This window comes from Scleropages formosus, chromosome 25, assembly GCF_900964775.1.
Source record: "Scleropages formosus chromosome 25, fSclFor1.1, whole genome shotgun sequence".
Taxonomy (NCBI): Eukaryota; Metazoa; Chordata; class Actinopteri; order Osteoglossiformes; family Osteoglossidae; genus Scleropages; species Scleropages formosus.
The window spans coordinates 16,948,227-16,964,434 of record NC_041830.1 but is presented as its reverse complement, the minus strand read 5'-3'; the positions used below and the strand labels follow the sequence as shown (position 1 = coordinate 16,964,434).

The 16,208-nt window shown below is 55.5% G+C and overlaps 2 protein-coding genes across 2 annotated transcripts; one reads left to right on the top strand and one right to left on the bottom strand.

The window, feature by feature from the left end:
- The first annotated feature begins 1,033 nt into the window (after positions 1–1,033).
- On the top strand, positions 1,034–10,431 carry LOC108921671 (fibronectin type III and SPRY domain-containing protein 1-like). The gene is made up of 14 exons (XM_029249172.1): positions 1,034–1,064; positions 2,658–2,956; positions 3,757–3,852; positions 4,284–4,415; positions 5,733–5,834; positions 6,352–6,374; positions 7,124–7,245; positions 7,345–7,554; positions 7,667–7,765; positions 7,948–8,095; positions 8,176–8,258; positions 8,396–8,647; positions 9,210–9,298; positions 9,369–10,431. Exons 2-14 carry the CDS (start codon positions 2,750–2,752, stop codon positions 9,477–9,479), a joined length of 1,674 nt encoding a protein of 557 aa, XP_029105005.1. The 5' UTR covers positions 1,034–1,064; positions 2,658–2,749; the 3' UTR covers positions 9,480–10,431.
- A 298-nt stretch (positions 10,432–10,729) lies between these two features.
- On the bottom strand, positions 10,730–15,568 carry stap2a (signal transducing adaptor family member 2a). Its single transcript, XM_029249401.1, has 14 exons — positions 15,398–15,568; positions 14,985–15,145; positions 13,935–14,006; positions 13,713–13,832; positions 13,570–13,626; positions 12,948–13,105; positions 12,726–12,857; positions 12,449–12,518; positions 12,234–12,336; positions 11,972–12,067; positions 11,633–11,752; positions 11,429–11,494; positions 11,238–11,339; positions 10,730–11,125 (listed from the first exon to the last, which is right to left on the bottom strand). Exons 2-14 carry the CDS (start codon positions 15,087–15,089, stop codon positions 11,070–11,072), a joined length of 1,257 nt encoding a protein of 418 aa, XP_029105234.1. The 5' UTR covers positions 15,090–15,145; positions 15,398–15,568; the 3' UTR covers positions 10,730–11,069.
- Between the last annotated feature and the right edge of the window lie 640 nt (positions 15,569–16,208).

The window sequence follows — 16,208 nt, the reverse complement described above, 5'->3', positions numbered from 1 at the left end:
GGACAGACAGCACGTGGAGAGCAGGGTCGAGGAACTGGACACAGGTCAGGAGGGACAATGCGGTGAATAAAGTACGAGTAACAAAGTAAGGTGCGAAGGTGCTGCATGTTCAGAGCGCAGTGGAAACAGGATGTGATGACTGTCGGCGCTGCTGCCCCACTGGCTCCCTCTCACCCTTGCACGGTTACATGCGTCAGTAAGACGAGAGAAGCAGTTTCTTTACCTTTTTCTTGTGCCGGGCGTGTTTCTGTACAGAAAAAAAAATCAATCAGGTTTACACCTTCATCGACATTTCATATTTTTAGCATTTAATTTATGTATTAGTGAATCGATCAATCAATGTCCACAACCGCTTGTCCCAGGCGGGGTCGCGGCGAGCCGGAGCCGACTCGGCAACACGGGGTGCGGGGCCAAGGGGGGAGGGGACACACCCTGGACGGGACACCAGTCTGCTGTAGGGCACCGCAAGCGGGACTCGAACCCCAGACAAAGCGGGCACAGGACAAACCTGCCATGCCCCCCCCCTTTATATATTAGTATTTAGTGTGTTCGAAAGGTGTCTTTTGCCCACATGCTCTCCTTTCCTCAGACTCACACTTGTTGCCATGACAACGCTGGTCACCGCACCGGGAGACTCACCGATGTCCACCCAGGTTCCGTTGCCGCAGCATTGTTGCAGTTCGGGAATCTCCACCGTGACCTTGCAGAAGTACATCCCTCGGTAATGCCGCTCCATACTGGTCAGCGTCAGTTTGCACAAGCTGTTTCCCATGACCATTCGAACCCGCCCTTCCGGGTCCTCCTCCGTTTTGTTCTCGTCCCCGGGATAGACGATGCCGGATTGAAACACTTCGAGGTCACTGCCGCATTTGGCGTGGGAATCGGAGCTGTAGAGCCATTTGATTCGGAACTGAGTCATATTGGCAGGAAGCTGGAACCTGCAGCCGAGTGTCACCGATGACCCGACGGAGGTGACATGGGCCTGGGGAGGCTGAACCACCCTGCAGTGGTTCTGCACGGCGTCCACACAGAGCAGCACTGCTGGGGCACGAGAGGGACACGGAGTGAGAGCCCTTCATGTTTTCCTCATCGCAGAAGTATTTTTTTGAATTTATCTCTTGAGCAAAACTGAAAATATTGCATGTTTCAGTTTTATGGGGGGGAACAGGGATGCAAATTCAGACAAGTCTGGCAGCCGGTAGAGTAGCGGTTAGTGCCGCTACATTGGGACCCCAAGGTTGCAGGTTCAAATCCCCCCTCTAGCTGTAGTGCCCCTCAGAAGCGTACGTATCCTAAAGTCCTCCAGTAAAGTTACCCAGCTGTGTAAATAGTTGTAAGCAGCTTAACGGTGTTAAGTTGTTTTGCTGAAAAGCGTCAGATAAATAAATGTCCGAGGTGGAAAAGACACGCGAGGTGGTAGTAACAAGATACGGAGGAACTAACAGGATGAAAAAGTTTTTTTTTCAGTTTAGTTTTTTTCCGGACTTTGTTACTTAAGACACACATTGATGAAGAGCTTTGAAAACAACAGATAAATGATCGACACACTGAACGGGGAGCGTTCGGCAGAAGTGTGACTCTTTAACAATGTGATGGAAACCACCGAATACCTACTAAACTACATTTAAGAAAACTTTGCTCCTTAAGGCAAAATCTCAGGACAGGCGGCAAAAAAAGGCTTTTGTCACATTTGTCGCGTCGGAGGTGAGCTGACGTACCTGTCAACAGGGTGATGGTGCTTTTATACCACATGTTCATTATCACTGTCATGGAAATGATTTCACTCGCAGAAGCTCCTCATCTTGTGTCTTCCTGCGCTTGCGGACACTGAGACGCGATGCGCTGAAGTCGGACGGAGCTTGACGGGCAGAGCGATGACGCGCCACATCCGACGCTAGTTTCAGCAGGGTCTTGAGCTCATGTGTGGTTTATATGGGTGCGCTTTACAAGGCCGTTGTGTTGCGCGAACCACGGTTCGAGGGGCGGAGCAGTCGGCGGTTTTTCTTCTGCATTTCACGGAACGCCGTGCGTGCCCTGTGCCATCGGGCCTCCCAATGGCCTACATAGAGCGCGACGCGTAGGGCTGTCTCCGGCCAACGCTGGTCATACGCAGCACGCGAGTGACAAAACACATCGTTTCACGTCTTTCATCTTCGTCTTTGTCGCTCCGAGGAGATGGGCCGTGGGCCGGCGGTGGACTCGTAACCCAGCCACAGCTTCCTTTAGATGGTTTTCAAAGGGCCACTCATGCACATATCCTGTGCCTTGCTCAACCCGAATGAATGCTACTTAAAGTAGGACTAAATTGTTATGGATAGCAATTTAATAACAACAACAATAATCCAAAAGTTGCGTAACACCTTGTCGTGCTGTTGGGGGACTAAAAATATTTGCAACAGTACTCAAAGGAGCTTTCTACAAATATTAATATCTGACATTTTAGGCTTGCTTGAGCACTGGTTCACTTGTAATGCCTATAGTTCTTATTTATTATTATTATTAGTCTGCCACCTCTATCCATTGCAAGAGGTAGTTTTATACCCTAAGACTTGCTCATAAATATACACACAAAATACATATACAATAAAAAATGTGTACTTTAGCAATATTTTGTAAGTCTGACTGAATCAAAATGGGTTTTTCAAACGTTTTTCCAGCTCAGCCCACTGCCTGAGAAGCCGCCCGATGTGACTTTTTAGTCTCCATATAATTAACGCACAAACAAAGTGGGAAAACTTCATTTCCCAGCATGCCTCGCTCTGCTGCCAAAGGCACACTGCGCGTGCGCGCTGAGTACGCTGGCCTCCGGCGCGGCAGGGGGAGCGTCAGCATCAGGAGCGGAGGGTACGGGGTTCCAGCGAGGGCGGCGGAGGCGCGAGCAGTGGAACCCGGTACAGTGACGGACACCGCGGTCCCGGGAAGAGCGGCCGGAGACATGGCGGCGCATGATCAAAAGGTGAGGCGAAACATCCGCCACAGCGAGTGGCCGTGAAGTTAAACTAAAGCTCTCTCTCTCTGCCGCGCGAGATGGCTGCACGGTGCACCGCACGCGGAGACCGGACGGAGCGGAGGAGGGTGTTTGTTTGTTTGTTTGTTTGTTTGTCTGTCTGTCCTCCTTACTTCGCTGCCAGTGAATGTTTACGGTTAGCAGTGCGGGTTGGGCACTTGTTCGCTCTGTGTGTGTGGGTTCGTTCTGTGTGTCGACGGAATTGGTGGCCCAGAGTGTGTGTGTGTGTCACTGTGTGTGTCCGGCTGCAGCCTGGGGTCGCTGACGTGACGTGGGACCCCCCCAAATGCCCCAAGTCGCGGGGTCCCGGCTGCACCTCCACGGCTTCTGTGGTGGAGGGCGTTGCGTGCACGCGCTGCTCCACACGCTGGAACGTGCAGGCGCGAGACAGACGGGCGTCGGCTCCGGAAGCGCGAGAAACAGGAGCGCGCTCTAGTGACTCTCTCTCACACGCATACACACAGCTGAGCTCTGACTGAGTCTCCGAAGGGGTACAGCCCCCCCGTCACGCACGAGCTCGCGCACGGGACCCTCTTATGTAATGTGTGCCCCTAAGTATGAGGTCGTGTTCCGTTTCCTACCCTGCACCTCTTACCGAGACAGGCTCATATCCCAGCATGCAGCGGGCCGTGTGCTGTCGCTGGTCATCGGGCTCCCGTTGACCCGTTTACCGTGGTATGTTGGCCTCTGTGGGTCGGGACCGGGTCGGGAACCACCCCGCTGAACCGCTGCTCGTGTCCCGCTGGCAGGAGACGCTGCGGAAGATCTCCACCACGCTGGCTCTGAAGAACGAGGAGATCCAGAACTTCATCTGCTGCCTGAAACAGAGCCTGCAGAACCTGGAGGTACCGACGGAGGCGCCGAGCAGTCCCCGGGTTCCTTACCGCAGTTTTACCACAGTGGGCACAGAGGCTTGGATCCTGATGGCATCTGTCCTGTACATATGAGTTGTTCCTGTGTCTTTTGCCCATGTTCTTAGTCATCGTTACCCTTGGCTGCTTTTACAGCTCACCCCCTTGCCCCCCTGGATGAGAGAGCGTGTGTGTGTGTGCGTGTGTGCGCGCACACGCATTCCTCTCCTGCTCGCTGCAGTCACCCATCAGCCGTGTGGCCCTCAGGGTCGTCACGGTGCTCTGCACACGGCACACTGAGAAAGAGCCTCTCGTTACTGGGTGAACGGCTCGAGGGCCCATGTGCACACATACTTCCTCTCTCACACACACACACACACAAAAACAAACACACGTACCGAAGCTGTCCTCCCTCTCCCCCACAGTCCAACTCCAACCGGGTTCAGGAGGACCTGGAGGCTGAGTTCAGCTCGCTGTATTCGGCGCTGGACGAGCGCAAGGAAGACATGGTGACCAGCATCAAGCGGGAGCGAGCGAGTCGTACGTACGAGCTGCAGGTGTGTACCGTGCCGTGTCCCCTGGCTCCGCCCACCGCGGCGCTCCGGGGAAGGTGTTGCGGGTGGCAGGTTGTGTGAGACAGACGTGTCACATGCCACAGTTCAGTGACCGCGGCTCGAGGGTCCGAGGCCCCCTTGACGTACCTTTGAGGAAGTTATCGCCCCGTGAGAAGATGATCATTGACCTTTATTTAGTGGACCGCCCCTTTTCTCCAACATACCCTTAAGCGTCAGACCGTGGTACTCGACTCGCGATTTGGGTTCGATTCCGACTACATTGTCGTAAGTTGGCTACACGGTGGCACAGCGAGTAGCGTTGGGTGGTGCGACAGGATGTGGGTTCGATCCCCGCTCGGTCTGTGTGGAGTTTGCACGTTCTCCCTGCGTCTGTGTGGGTTTCCTCCCACACTCCAAAGACACACTGTTCAGGTTTCCCCAGAGTGTGTGAGTGACAGAGAGAGTGTGTTTGTTCCACTGATGTATGGATGAGTGACCCATTGTAAGTAGTGTATCTAGCAGTGTAAGTCACCGCGGTGAATAAGATGTGTGGGCTGATAACACTACATGGAGTTCATTGGAAGTCGCTTTGGAGAAAAGTGTCTGATAAATATAATGTAAGTTGTAAATCACTTTATACTGTATTAGATGAATCATAAGGAAGTATAAATTAAAATTCATGGATGAGAGATTTCATATTTTTTCCACTAGTTTCATATTCAAAAAGTAATATAGAATAATAGAGTACAGTGTATTTGTACGCCGCACTTTTCACTTTGATTTTAAAATCTTTTTTTGCCTTTTATTCTTCGTACCACCAGAACACACACATTTTCTCTTGCTAGATATTTCAAGTATAAAGTAACCTGTAGCGAATCAACGAAAAGTCGAAGCCGCTGCAGGTCAGCAAGAAGAAATATGGGCCCCTGGGGCAGCGGCGCAGGCGAAGCGTTCGGCGTTCGACCTTACGACCAAATGTCGGAACTCGCGATGAGTACAATAGGGCTGAGGGGGCGGCTCTCGATTCCGGTGGTTTTCAGTCGCACGCCGTAAGTTGAGTACGGTGTAAGTACTCAACTTTACGCTGATTTACTTGTTTATACAGAACAATATGCTGACTTTACAACGAAAGCCAAGTACCGTTCCCAAATGTACTGGAGCAGAGCTGGAGATTCGACGCCCGAGATGGCTCCCTGCAGCGCCCGCTGCACCACTTTGCACGGCTTCAAAGGGAAATTATTGAAACGGCTGAGAATAAAATCGTCTGCATGAGCAAGAACAGAAACGGTTCACTCAGAGGCGTGTCCCCGTACCTTTCAGAGTCAGCTGACCTCGTGCACCAAAGCGCTGGAGAGCTCCGAGGAGCTGCTGGAACTGGCCAATAAGGCGCTGTGCTCGTCCGAGACGGACGGCTTCAACCAGGTAGGCCACGCCCGCCACGCCCGCCTCTCCCGACGCACCGCGGGACCTTCATTTACATACTGGCTAGAAACTGATGAGCAGCCTTGTTGTTAAAAAGAAAAGTGGCTTGTTGTGTAAAGGTGAGAGTCTAAAACGATCAGTAATGACACACCTAAGAACTGCTTTGGCGTCGAGTGAAGGAAATGCGGCCAGACGGTTTGTTACCATGTTTGCCCGCTGTGCGATAACCTCCTGAGTCCCAGCCACTGATTTCTGTCCACTGTAGAGGACGCGTTTTTAAGGGCGTCTCTCACATGTACCTTGTAGAGGACGTGTGGCGGTTGGACAGTTTCTCACAAATCCCAGAAATATATCCAGGAATTTGGACAATAATTAGAAGCTCATTTGTCTTGTTTTCTTTGCTGGCTCTCAGAAGGTTATAGGAGTCCATGAAGACGAGTTAATGTCACTGTTTCTCAGCTCAACTCACCTCTCTCTCGCCTCCCGCCTCCCTCTCCCCCCCCCTCTGTGCTTCCAGGCGGCCAAAGAGATTAAGGATAGGTACAGTAGTGCCTTGCGCTTCCTCTAGAACCGTAGCATGAGCTCGAAGCCCAGTGTTCTCACTCACATTCATAGCGTCAGATGACTGGAGGAGGATAAAGAGCTCACGGCGCGGCTCCGCCACTGTGCTCCAGCCACCGGGAAAAGTGAGCAGGAAGGGCAGAATGTAGTTATTCTGCTGGTGCAGAAGGCCTGGGGGTTGATGACTGTGGCTGCAGGCAGCGAGAGATGAACCACTTGTCACTTGAACCCCCACCGGGGGTTTGGGGTTCGGGGTTCGAGGTGCTGTGGCCACCTGGGTGTGACACATAATTGGGAACCGCTGGATTGCTGGCCCTCCTCGCTGTTGCGGGGCAGCGCAGAGCTGTATTTCGCCTCCGGTCCATCTGACTAACAAAAGGGACACTCATCTCCCGCTCATCGCACATCCTGAGTTTAGCGACTCATCATTAGCGACTCATCGACTGGCATCGTCTGCTCCTTTGAGTTGGTTTGAGTTTTTAGTGCCGCCGCCTTTAGCCCGTTCGCTCCATCCGTGTGGAAGGGTCTGGGGCTCGTGCTGCGTGCGTGCGTGTGTGTATGTGTGTGTCGCCGAGCATCATCTCTAGAGCTGCGTGTGATGGTGTGTTTTTAGTGCGTCTTGTTTACATAGTGTTAGCGCATGTAGTGTGTTCTGCCAGTGTCATTATTGTAACATTATCGTGCGTGTGTGTGTGTGTGTGTGTGTGTGTGTGTGTGGACCCACGCAGTGTGACCATGGCCCCTGCCTTCCGCCTGTCCTTGAAGGCAAAGGTCAGCGACAACATGAGTCACATGATGGTCGACTTCGCTCAGGAGCGGAAGATACTGCAGGGACTCAAGTTTTTACCAGGTGCGACCCGGTACCGTCTGTCCCGCTCTGCTCTCTCGCTCGTTATCCGGGTTCTGGTTCCCCACGGTGTTGAAGTTCTTTCTTCCAACCCCCTCCAAGTGCCGGCCACACCGGAGATCCTGCTGTCGGAGTGTAAAGTGTGCGACAACAGCGTGACGGTCGTGTGGGAGCTGCCCGAACCCGATGACAAGGTGGAGCATTATGTGCTGGAGTACCGGCGCACTAACCACGAGGGCCCCCCCCGCGCACGCGAGGACCACCCCTGGATGGTGGTGGAGGACATCCGACACACTGAGCATACCCTCACAGGTAAGGCGCCGGACAGTGGAAACGTCCCACGTGCAGTCACGTGACTACATGGTCGAGGGTGGGGGTGCAGGAAGCGTCTCGTGACACATGCACTTCTGCGCATGGGTTCCAGGGCTGCGTTTCGACACGCGCTACATCACGTTCCGTGTGAAGGCCTGCAACAAGGCGGTGGCCGGGGAGTTCGCGGAGCCGGTGAACCTGGAAACGCACGGTGAGTGGGGCTGCGTTCCCGGTCCGCTCCTCTAGGGGGCGCTCCAGCACCGCCGGCTCAACGGGCCGAGGCGGCGGCTGTGCCCAGATTAGCGACGGTCGGTCCGATGCAGGTGCGCGTGGACTTTTGGGAAGTGTTCCAGCCCCACCCCTCTCAACCTCGCTCTCCCCTCCTCTGCCCAGCCTTCACGTTCAAGCTGGACGCCGCTTCGGCCCACGTCAACCTGCGTGTGGACGATCACAGCGTGGAGTGGGACAGCAGTGGGGGGAAGGTCCAGGACATGCGCAAGGACAAGGGCCGCACCGGCTCGCCCATGCACTCGCCGGCAAGGTGCGAAAGGGCGCGACCCCACCCGAGTTCCGTTCGGGCCGGCCGAGCGTCACGCTTTACAGCCTTGTTCTCGCACCCAGGGCCGCCATGGTGTCGCCGAAGAAAACTCCGGCGCCGCGGGCAGGTCGGGACAGGTTCACGGCCGAGTCCTACACCGTGCTGGGTGGGTATAGAAGTAGCACCCTCTGTTAGTGTGCTGGTTTACAGTGTGGAGAGACACGCCTAACGGTGTTGCTGACAGTACGGCAGCAGGGGGCTTCCTGAGTGTCACTCGCTTCTCGCTGGCTGCGCTGCCTGCAGGAGACACAGCGATCGATGCCGGTCAGCACTACTGGGAGGTGTGGTTCGATAAGGAGAGCAAGGCACTGGCTGTGGGCGTGGCCCTTCGCACCCTGGGCCGCTTTGACCAGCTGGGCAAGACCGGCGCCTCCTGGTGTCTCCACCTTAACAACTGGCTGCAGCAGAGCTTCAGCGCCAAACATAACAACAAGGCTCGCACCCTGGACTGCCCCGTTCCAGACCGCATTGGCATCTACTGCGGCTACGATGACGGTAGGACCGCCTCCTGGATTCCTCCGTGCGCGTGTGACCAATGGCGTTATGCCAAAGTTGTCACTAAGCTGGCAGTTGCATCACTTGGTTTTGTTCCCACAGTGGTAAAGTCCCCGTCTCCCTCAGAGCTGCTGAACCACGCATCGAAGAAGGGTCTCGAACCTATTGCTTTGAGAGCTAGTTGTCTATCTCCGGATGGCTCCTCAGCGATTCCAGCAGCATCTGCTATGATGATCTATGTATTTGCTATCTGAATATGACTTCTAAAGGAGCTACTGCAGGGATGTGAACCAGCAACACGCTGGTGTCTCACACACAAGCTGTGTCCATGGTCCTGCATGTGTGCTTAGAGCCCATCGTCTGTTGCTCTTGCACTTCTGTGTACTTCGCTATGGAGAAGCGCGTGACAAATATGAAAGTCAGAACTGATGTTAAAGACGTGATGCTCATGCAGACACCGCACATGCGAGCTACACGACTGTAGGATTCATAGTTGATATGAACGGTATGTGAACTGACGGATTCCCTCATTTCTCTGTGGCGAACCTGCTGTGTCCCGCAGGAGTCCTGTCCTTCTACAACGCCAGAACCAAGCAGCTGATCCACACCTTCAGAACCAAGTTCCAGCAGCCGCTCGTTCCCGCTTTCATGGTGAGCAGAACCCTCCGCGGCGACTCCCTGCCTCCGGCCACCTTGTTCAGTGTTCCGTCGCCCCCTGCAGGTGTGGAACGGCAGTTTCTCGGTGCAGACGGGCCTGCAGGTGCCCAGCATGGTGCAGAGCGGCCAGAAGAGGAACAGCGCCACCAGCAGCTCGAGCGCCAGTCTCTCTTAGGCCCCGGGCCCCGCCCGCACTTCCTGCAGCGCTCCGTCCTGCTGGGGGGGGGGGAGAAGAACGGTTGGGGGTAGGGCAGCACCCCCCTGGAGAGACCGAGCCGTGTCCACCCGTTGTGCAACTTCACCCAAAGAGCCAGAGCAGACCGTTGGCGCCCCTTCTCCCTCCCCCCCGTCCGCACGCACACTTCCTGTGCCTTTCGGTGTTCTGGTCCTCGGCGGGGATTCCTGTCCCAAAGGCATTAACTACCTTTTAGCAACCCGCACTCACACGGTTTTGCAAGACCCCCGACCCCCCCGCTGTCGGTCTGGGTTCTGCGTTGCCCCAACGGTTAAGCTTTGCGTTTGAACCTAACACATCTGTGTCTGTAGTGGGACTGTCCAGTGTCGCTGTACCCCCACTGATATCTAACAGACAAGCAGTGTGGTTCCGGTCAGGTGGAACCCGGGGCTGCTTCTTCCGGAACATTCTCACGGGCTTCCGAGTCACTGCGGCGCAGCAGATAAGGCGGCGGCCGCCTCTGGGATTTTTGTGTGTGTGTGTGTGTGTAGGTGGGGTTAGGGACGCAGCACTCTACTATGTATGTGTGCCAGTTAGTGTTGACACTGTACTTCATTGCAGTTTTAAGTATCTCTCGAGGAGTGTGGGAGGGAACGTTCTAGAATGTAATTATTTACAACAGCAGTTATTTAAATATGGGATTTATGGTGAACTTATAAGTTGGCATGGGAGTGATGTGAGCTGCAGGGTTGGGCTGGGGCACTGAGCACATTGGTCTTTTTATTTTAAACAGTCCTCAACACGCTGAAGCTTGAATTTCAACCTCGAGTATTTTAGAGCAACTTTGTACGGAGAGACGCGTCACCGTGGCGATGTCCCCACTAAGTCCCCCGTGTGCACTCTGTCTGTCCAGCCGTGTCAATAAAGAAAATGTGACCTTGGTTTTACCTTGGCAACTGTCGCCGGGTCGTAGCGTCTGCTTTTTCGCACTTTCTCTAATGGAACAGAAGCTGCTGCGGGGGACAGTCCGGGGGGGGGGGGGGGGGTAAAGACTAGTGGTCGCCTGACAAAACACAGTTTACAGGATCATCAGAATAATGTGTCAACCTCTGTTAACATTAGCTCTGTACCCTGATTACATGCTGAACTCACCCCCACCCCCAGTGAGAACCCTGATCCCCGCTGCGACCATCTCACCACCAGGGGGCGCAAGTCCGCCTGACAGATGGACTCCAAACAGTTCGGACCAGCCTCCGGCGCAGAGCCTTTAATCCTGAAGAAGCACTAGCACATTCAGCACAAACACGTTAACGGCACCCTCCGGCACACGCGTGTCCAGGAGAGCCTGTCTCGACACAAAGCACCAAAGCACAGAGAGCGAACGTGACACATGAGAGTCCTCTAAACAAATCCTTAACCGTTCCGTGCGCAAAGTAAACAAACGCAGGCAGCTCGCGCAGTTTTAAAGTCTTTTAAACGGTGATCTCCCTGCCTGCGGTGCCCCTCCTCAGGGGACGATCCCGCAGGGAAGTGACAATGCTCCAGGGGGCAGCTGTGCTTCTGCTGGCGACGCGGTGAAGTGGGGAGGGATCAGTGCTGACTGCCTCGTCTGGTCTCCAGCTTCAGCTTGAGCTCCTCTGATATTGCTGAATGCAGGCACACGCACACACACGCAGAGCGTTAGCCATGAGGTGTTACAGCCCTTCATCTGTCCATCCAGGAGGGCCACAAGGGGGCCTCACAGCTGACGCCTCTCACCCTGGGCCAGCATGTCGGCCGCCTGGCTCAGCTGTCTCGTCTGACTGCTATTCTCCTGGGGGGCTGGGGGTGGGGGGAGGGGCTTCTGAGTCCGTATGTCATCTGTTGGGAGGAGAGGAAGAGAGACAGGATTTGAGGGGGTCAGAGGTCAAGTCACAGAGCACTACGGGAAGGATGGGGGCGGGGCTCACCTGACAAGCTGCCGTGACGGGCAGGGCTCGGGGAGGAGTTGTTCCGCCTCTGGAAGCCCCTTCGCCCTGGAACAGCCAACGGCACAGTGCAAGAGTGTGAGAGACCTGCAACCTGGCATCAGGAGGTGAGTCTGCACACTCCTACCAATCAGAAAGGCTGTCCTGCTCGTGGACATACACACCCCTGCCAGTAGGGGGCCTTACCTGGCTTGGGCGGAAGAGCAGGGGGCTCTTCTGTGGCGGGGGGAGGGATGGAGCGAGTGCGCCGCAGACCGCAGGGTTCGTTCAGGTAGACGTTCTCCTCCGCCTGCTCCCATGGGGGGCCTGGACACGTGAGCCAATGCAGGTATATGAAACTGACCCGAGGACACCACCACCCGCAAACCGTTGAAGAAGCTGTGGAGCTCAGCTGTCAGTGGTGATGCTACGAGGGGGGGCGGGGCCAGCAGGCATCGCCATGGTTACCAATGATGGGAGTGTGCAGAACCACAACAAGCAGTGTGTGTGTGTGTGTGTGTGTGTGGGGGGGGGGGGAGAACTCACCTGGCTTGGGGGGCAGTGGAGGCATCATGGGGAGGGGCCCACTAAAGGTCCTCTGGAGACTCCTCTCGCCGCTCTCATCATCAGACTGCACAAACGCTGCAGGGGGAGGGGTGTTTATTCCCAGAATGCTCTGTGTGCGCAGGTGTGCGTGAGATTTATGGACGGAACGCTGTGGCTGTTGCCTTCTACAGGCACATGTGCACATTGGCTCCTGAGCGTGTGTGCGATGCGTGTGTGTCACGCAGTGTGTGTCGCTTCTCACTGATGTTGCGCTCGTACGGCTGCTCCAGCAGGAAGGGCTGAAGCGTCCCGGCCGTCTTCTCCACGAGACGCTCGATCACATCATGGAGGGTGGCACAAGGAATCTACCGGCAGGCCGGGGGGGGGGGACGTTGTTTAGTAGACCAGCTACACGCTGCTTGCAGCAAAGCTGGTTTTGTAAAGCATGTTGACCACACACGCACGCGATGCACTTACTGGATTCTCCACCTCAATCAAATATCCTCCATCCTGTTTCTGTGTGACACGATAGTGTCTGAAAACAGATCTAGAAATGAAGACAACTTCACCATCAATGTGGTAAAACGCAGTAATAACATCCCTCGCTTGCTGTCTTCATACGTCCGTTCAGCAGCTCGACGGAAATCGGGATCCGAACCAACAACCTCCCGTCAGCCAATCCGTGCCCGCGACCACTACGCCACCCCACTCCCCCGGTGGAGGCGGGGCTCCGTGCTCTGAAGCGGACCGTTACCCGTGGAGGTCCTGGCGGGTGGTGACCGCCAGGGAGGAGCCGTCCCTGCCGGGCCGAAGGAGCAGGTTGCCGCAGTCGGGGTGTCGCTCCAGCAGAACCTCGGCCTCCGTCCGGGACACGGGCTGGAAGCACCTGCGACAGCATGGCGGCGCCACGTCAGAGCCAACAGCCACACACACACACACACACACACACACACACCGCGTACGCACTCACACTCACGCGGGTATTTCCCCCACAAGGGGCAGGTAGAGGGGGACAGCGGGCGCTGGCTGGGTGGGCGGCGGTTTGCGCCTCTGCCGCTCCCTCTCTCGCTCGACCACCTCCTTCAGCATGTAGATCTGCCCCGGGAGGAGGTTCAGGGAGCTGGGCACACACAGCTGGGGGGGGTGTCCCGAAAGGGAGAAGATGTCAAATATTTTAATGAACGGCTGCACAAAGCGAGCTCATTTGCATAATGAGAGACATGAGGAGCAGCAGCAGTGACAAAGAAGGAAGAGAGGAAAATGTAGGAAAGACGAGTGAAGCAGGTCTGTCGCTGACTGTAGATCAACCACCTTTCATTTGAAGGACCTGGGTTCGAATCCCACTCCCTGATCAAGGTACTAACCCTGCAGTAATATAGTAAAAATGTCCCTGCTGTGTAACTGGGTAGGTGAGTGTGAGGCACTCTGGAGTAGTGTCATATAAATGGAGCTCTCTCTGTGTGTGTGTGTGTGTGTGTGTGTGTGTGTGTGTGTGTGTGTGTGAGAGAGAGAGAGAGAGAGAGTGAGACAGAGAACCATAAGAGTGTGGGGGCTGCGACTGCAGACAGGTGGTGCCGCAGGACTGCGGAGCTGCTTACCTCCACCACAGAGCGGATGAAGCCCTTCCAGAGCTCTCGTGCCTCCAGACTGGGAGCCTGGAACAAGGGGGGGCGGGTGGCATTACAGAAGAGCAGTATATGTGTGTGTGTGTGTGTGTGTGTCTGACCCAGGATCACCTCACCGTGAGCTTCACCTCCCCATCCTTCAGCCGCAGTGTGAGACGCGCCGCCTCCAGGTTTTTGTCCCGCGTGTCATCGTCCGTCAGGGACACAAAGCCGCTCAGCTCCAGTTTCTCTGCATACTGAATGCAGACACACACACGTGTGTGTGTATCTGTAAGGAAGAACCGACACTCTCGACCAGAGACGGCAGAGATCCGTCCCCCTGTCCCCCCCATACTCACAGCAGCGTCCTTAGTGCTGTTGAAGAAGAACAGGGCATTTCCACAAAGGCAGGTCCACAGGCGCTGGGACACCTTCACCGGGGGACGGACAGACAGACAGACAGACAGACACACACACACACACACACACACACCAGTTACAAAAAAAAACCCACCAGAACAAATGCCGACACACTCACGTCCACAAGCAGAAGATGAGAACCGCAGGCAACCAGAAGCACTCGGCGACCCTCATCCCCGTGGCACAGCATCAGCAAAGGGGGGGTGCCAGCGTGCACGTGGGGGTGTGGGGGGGTGGCAGAGCTGAAGCAGACAGACTCCTCACACTCTGGCTCACAGATGTACCTCATCCCCCCCTATCTGAGACACAGGAACCTCCCCAGTTAGCCCGGACACCTGCCCCACCCCCACCAGCTAAACCCCCTTTGTTCCCCCTGTCCAACCGCCCCCCCCCCGGGGCAGATGGTCCATTGTACCCAGACACACTTGGACCCCCCCCCCCCCAATCTCCACTTGTCTCGCACCTCCACCTACAGCACTACAGTCACCGTCTGAGGTGTTCAAATGCCTCCGCATCTCCTTATTCATATTTACCAGAGTAAACACAGTGAGGGCGAGAGCACAACCGGCACGTGCAGTGGTGCAAGATGGAAACGCGCTGGATGAAGATAGATCGTGCTGATGGAGCAGCTGGGCGACCTGCAGAGAGCATCAGTGTGAGGGAGAGAGGAGCTCCGCTCATCACCACATTGTTCGAGGCTACGGGGCGGAACCGGGATTCGGATCCTCCGCCGTGTGAGCGCAGGTGAGGCTGTGAGGCTCACAGTCACGGTCACACACAGCGCGTGTGAAGCGCGTGAGCAGGAGAGCCCAGCGGGAGCCCGACGTCGTCGTCATCATCGTCATCATCATCATCCACGCTCAAACCCTCATCCTTCACTCCATGATTCATCCAGTCACCACAGGATGACTCGTCCCTCCGTTCATCAGTCCACATGGGGACATCAAGCCGACGCTGTTTACTATGGTACAACAAATGGCCGCACGCACCGTGTCTCGGCTCGTCCTCTTCTCCAGGTATCCCTCGTAGTAACAGGGCGGCAGCTGCGCTCGCGTGCGCCCGGCTCGCGCCTTCGTTGACCGCGGGGATGCCATGCGCGCGCGCTCGCTCGCGGCGGCGGCGGGACAAAGAAACAAAGTAGGAGCGCGAGCTGGAACAGCACGAGGGGGCAGAGATCAGCATCTGAACCAATTAAAACCATTAAACACGACAATTATTAAAGAGCACTGAAAACCGCCGGAGATGAATGGAGCGCGATTGTCTCCCTTCCTCAGTGATTCTCCGTGCGCGCGCACACACAGACACGGGTACGTGATGGGACTGACTAACAATATTGATATTCGAGAACACAGTAACAGCTGAGTGTATGCACGGTAAAGCCCCCACAACCGCATCTTCTTACCTTCACCTCGCGCGAGCCACTGAAGGATGGATAGATGGATGAGTGAGTGAGTGAGAAAGAGAGAGAGAGCGCGCGCGACCGAGCGAGACGGTGAACGGCCAGCTGTCTGATCGACAGGCCGGTGCCGGTACCGCCGGTGTCCCTCAGTCCCACACCGGCGGGGTCGCTGCGAGAAACTCGCTCGACAACGAGCGCCACGCCCCGAAGCCACGCCCACCGTGCGTAGCCCCGCCCACGGCCAGTGGACGCTGCGGATTGGCTGGAGTGCGCATGCGACTGCGGGGAGCGCTGGACCTCGAGCGCCCGACGCGAGGAGACTCCTATTAATAGGTGCAGAGCCCCGCACGTGTTTCTATATATATTTATATATAGTGAATAAAAATAGAGGAGAACGAGCGCAGGACACGTAACGGCTCCTGTTGAAACTATGCTACGTGTCTGTTCATGAAGGTAAAGGTAAAGGTGACTAAATGACACCCGCGAACCTGCTTCCAGGGACTCCCTCCTTTCACCACAGTAACTGAGGAACTTTTTTACTGCAGCTCACTCACTCACTGTCCTCTAACTGTTCTCTCCGAGAAGAGGCGCAGAAGTTTCCCCCGCGTGGATCGCCACGAGGGACACACACTTTTTCCTTCACACACTTCCCCTCCCACCTGCGGAACCTTCAAAATATTTGCACGCAATTACATTTTCTTCAAACTCAGACAGGTTAATACTTTCATTTACCAGAGTGAATTCTGACAGGTGTCTGACAGTGAGCCCTTTCAGCTTTACACACACGGCTCAACGCACTCTCCCACACCTCGAT

Excerpts from the sequence above, each read along its gene's own strand:
- stap2a (XM_029249401.1), bottom strand. The coding sequence starts at position 15,089 with ATGGCATCCCCGCGGTCAACGAAGGCGCGAGCCGGGCGCACGCGAGCG. Across the intron at positions 14,007-14,984 it reads AGAGGACGAGCCGAGACACG|GTGTCCCAGCGCCTGTGGAC; the intron begins GTGCGTGCGGCC and ends CCCCCGGTGAAG. Across the intron at positions 11,753-11,971 it reads TCCACTGCCCCCCAAGCCAG|GCCCCCCATGGGAGCAGGCG; the intron begins GTGAGTTCTCCC and ends TCACGTGTCCAG.
- LOC108921671 (XM_029249172.1), top strand. The coding sequence starts at position 2,750 with ATGCCTCGCTCTGCTGCCAAAGGCACACTGCGCGTGCGCGCTGAGTAC. Across the intron at positions 7,555-7,666 it reads CACTGAGCATACCCTCACAG|GGCTGCGTTTCGACACGCGC; the intron begins GTAAGGCGCCGG and ends CATGGGTTCCAG. Across the intron at positions 9,299-9,368 it reads CGCTCGTTCCCGCTTTCATG|GTGTGGAACGGCAGTTTCTC; the intron begins GTGAGCAGAACC and ends CGCCCCCTGCAG.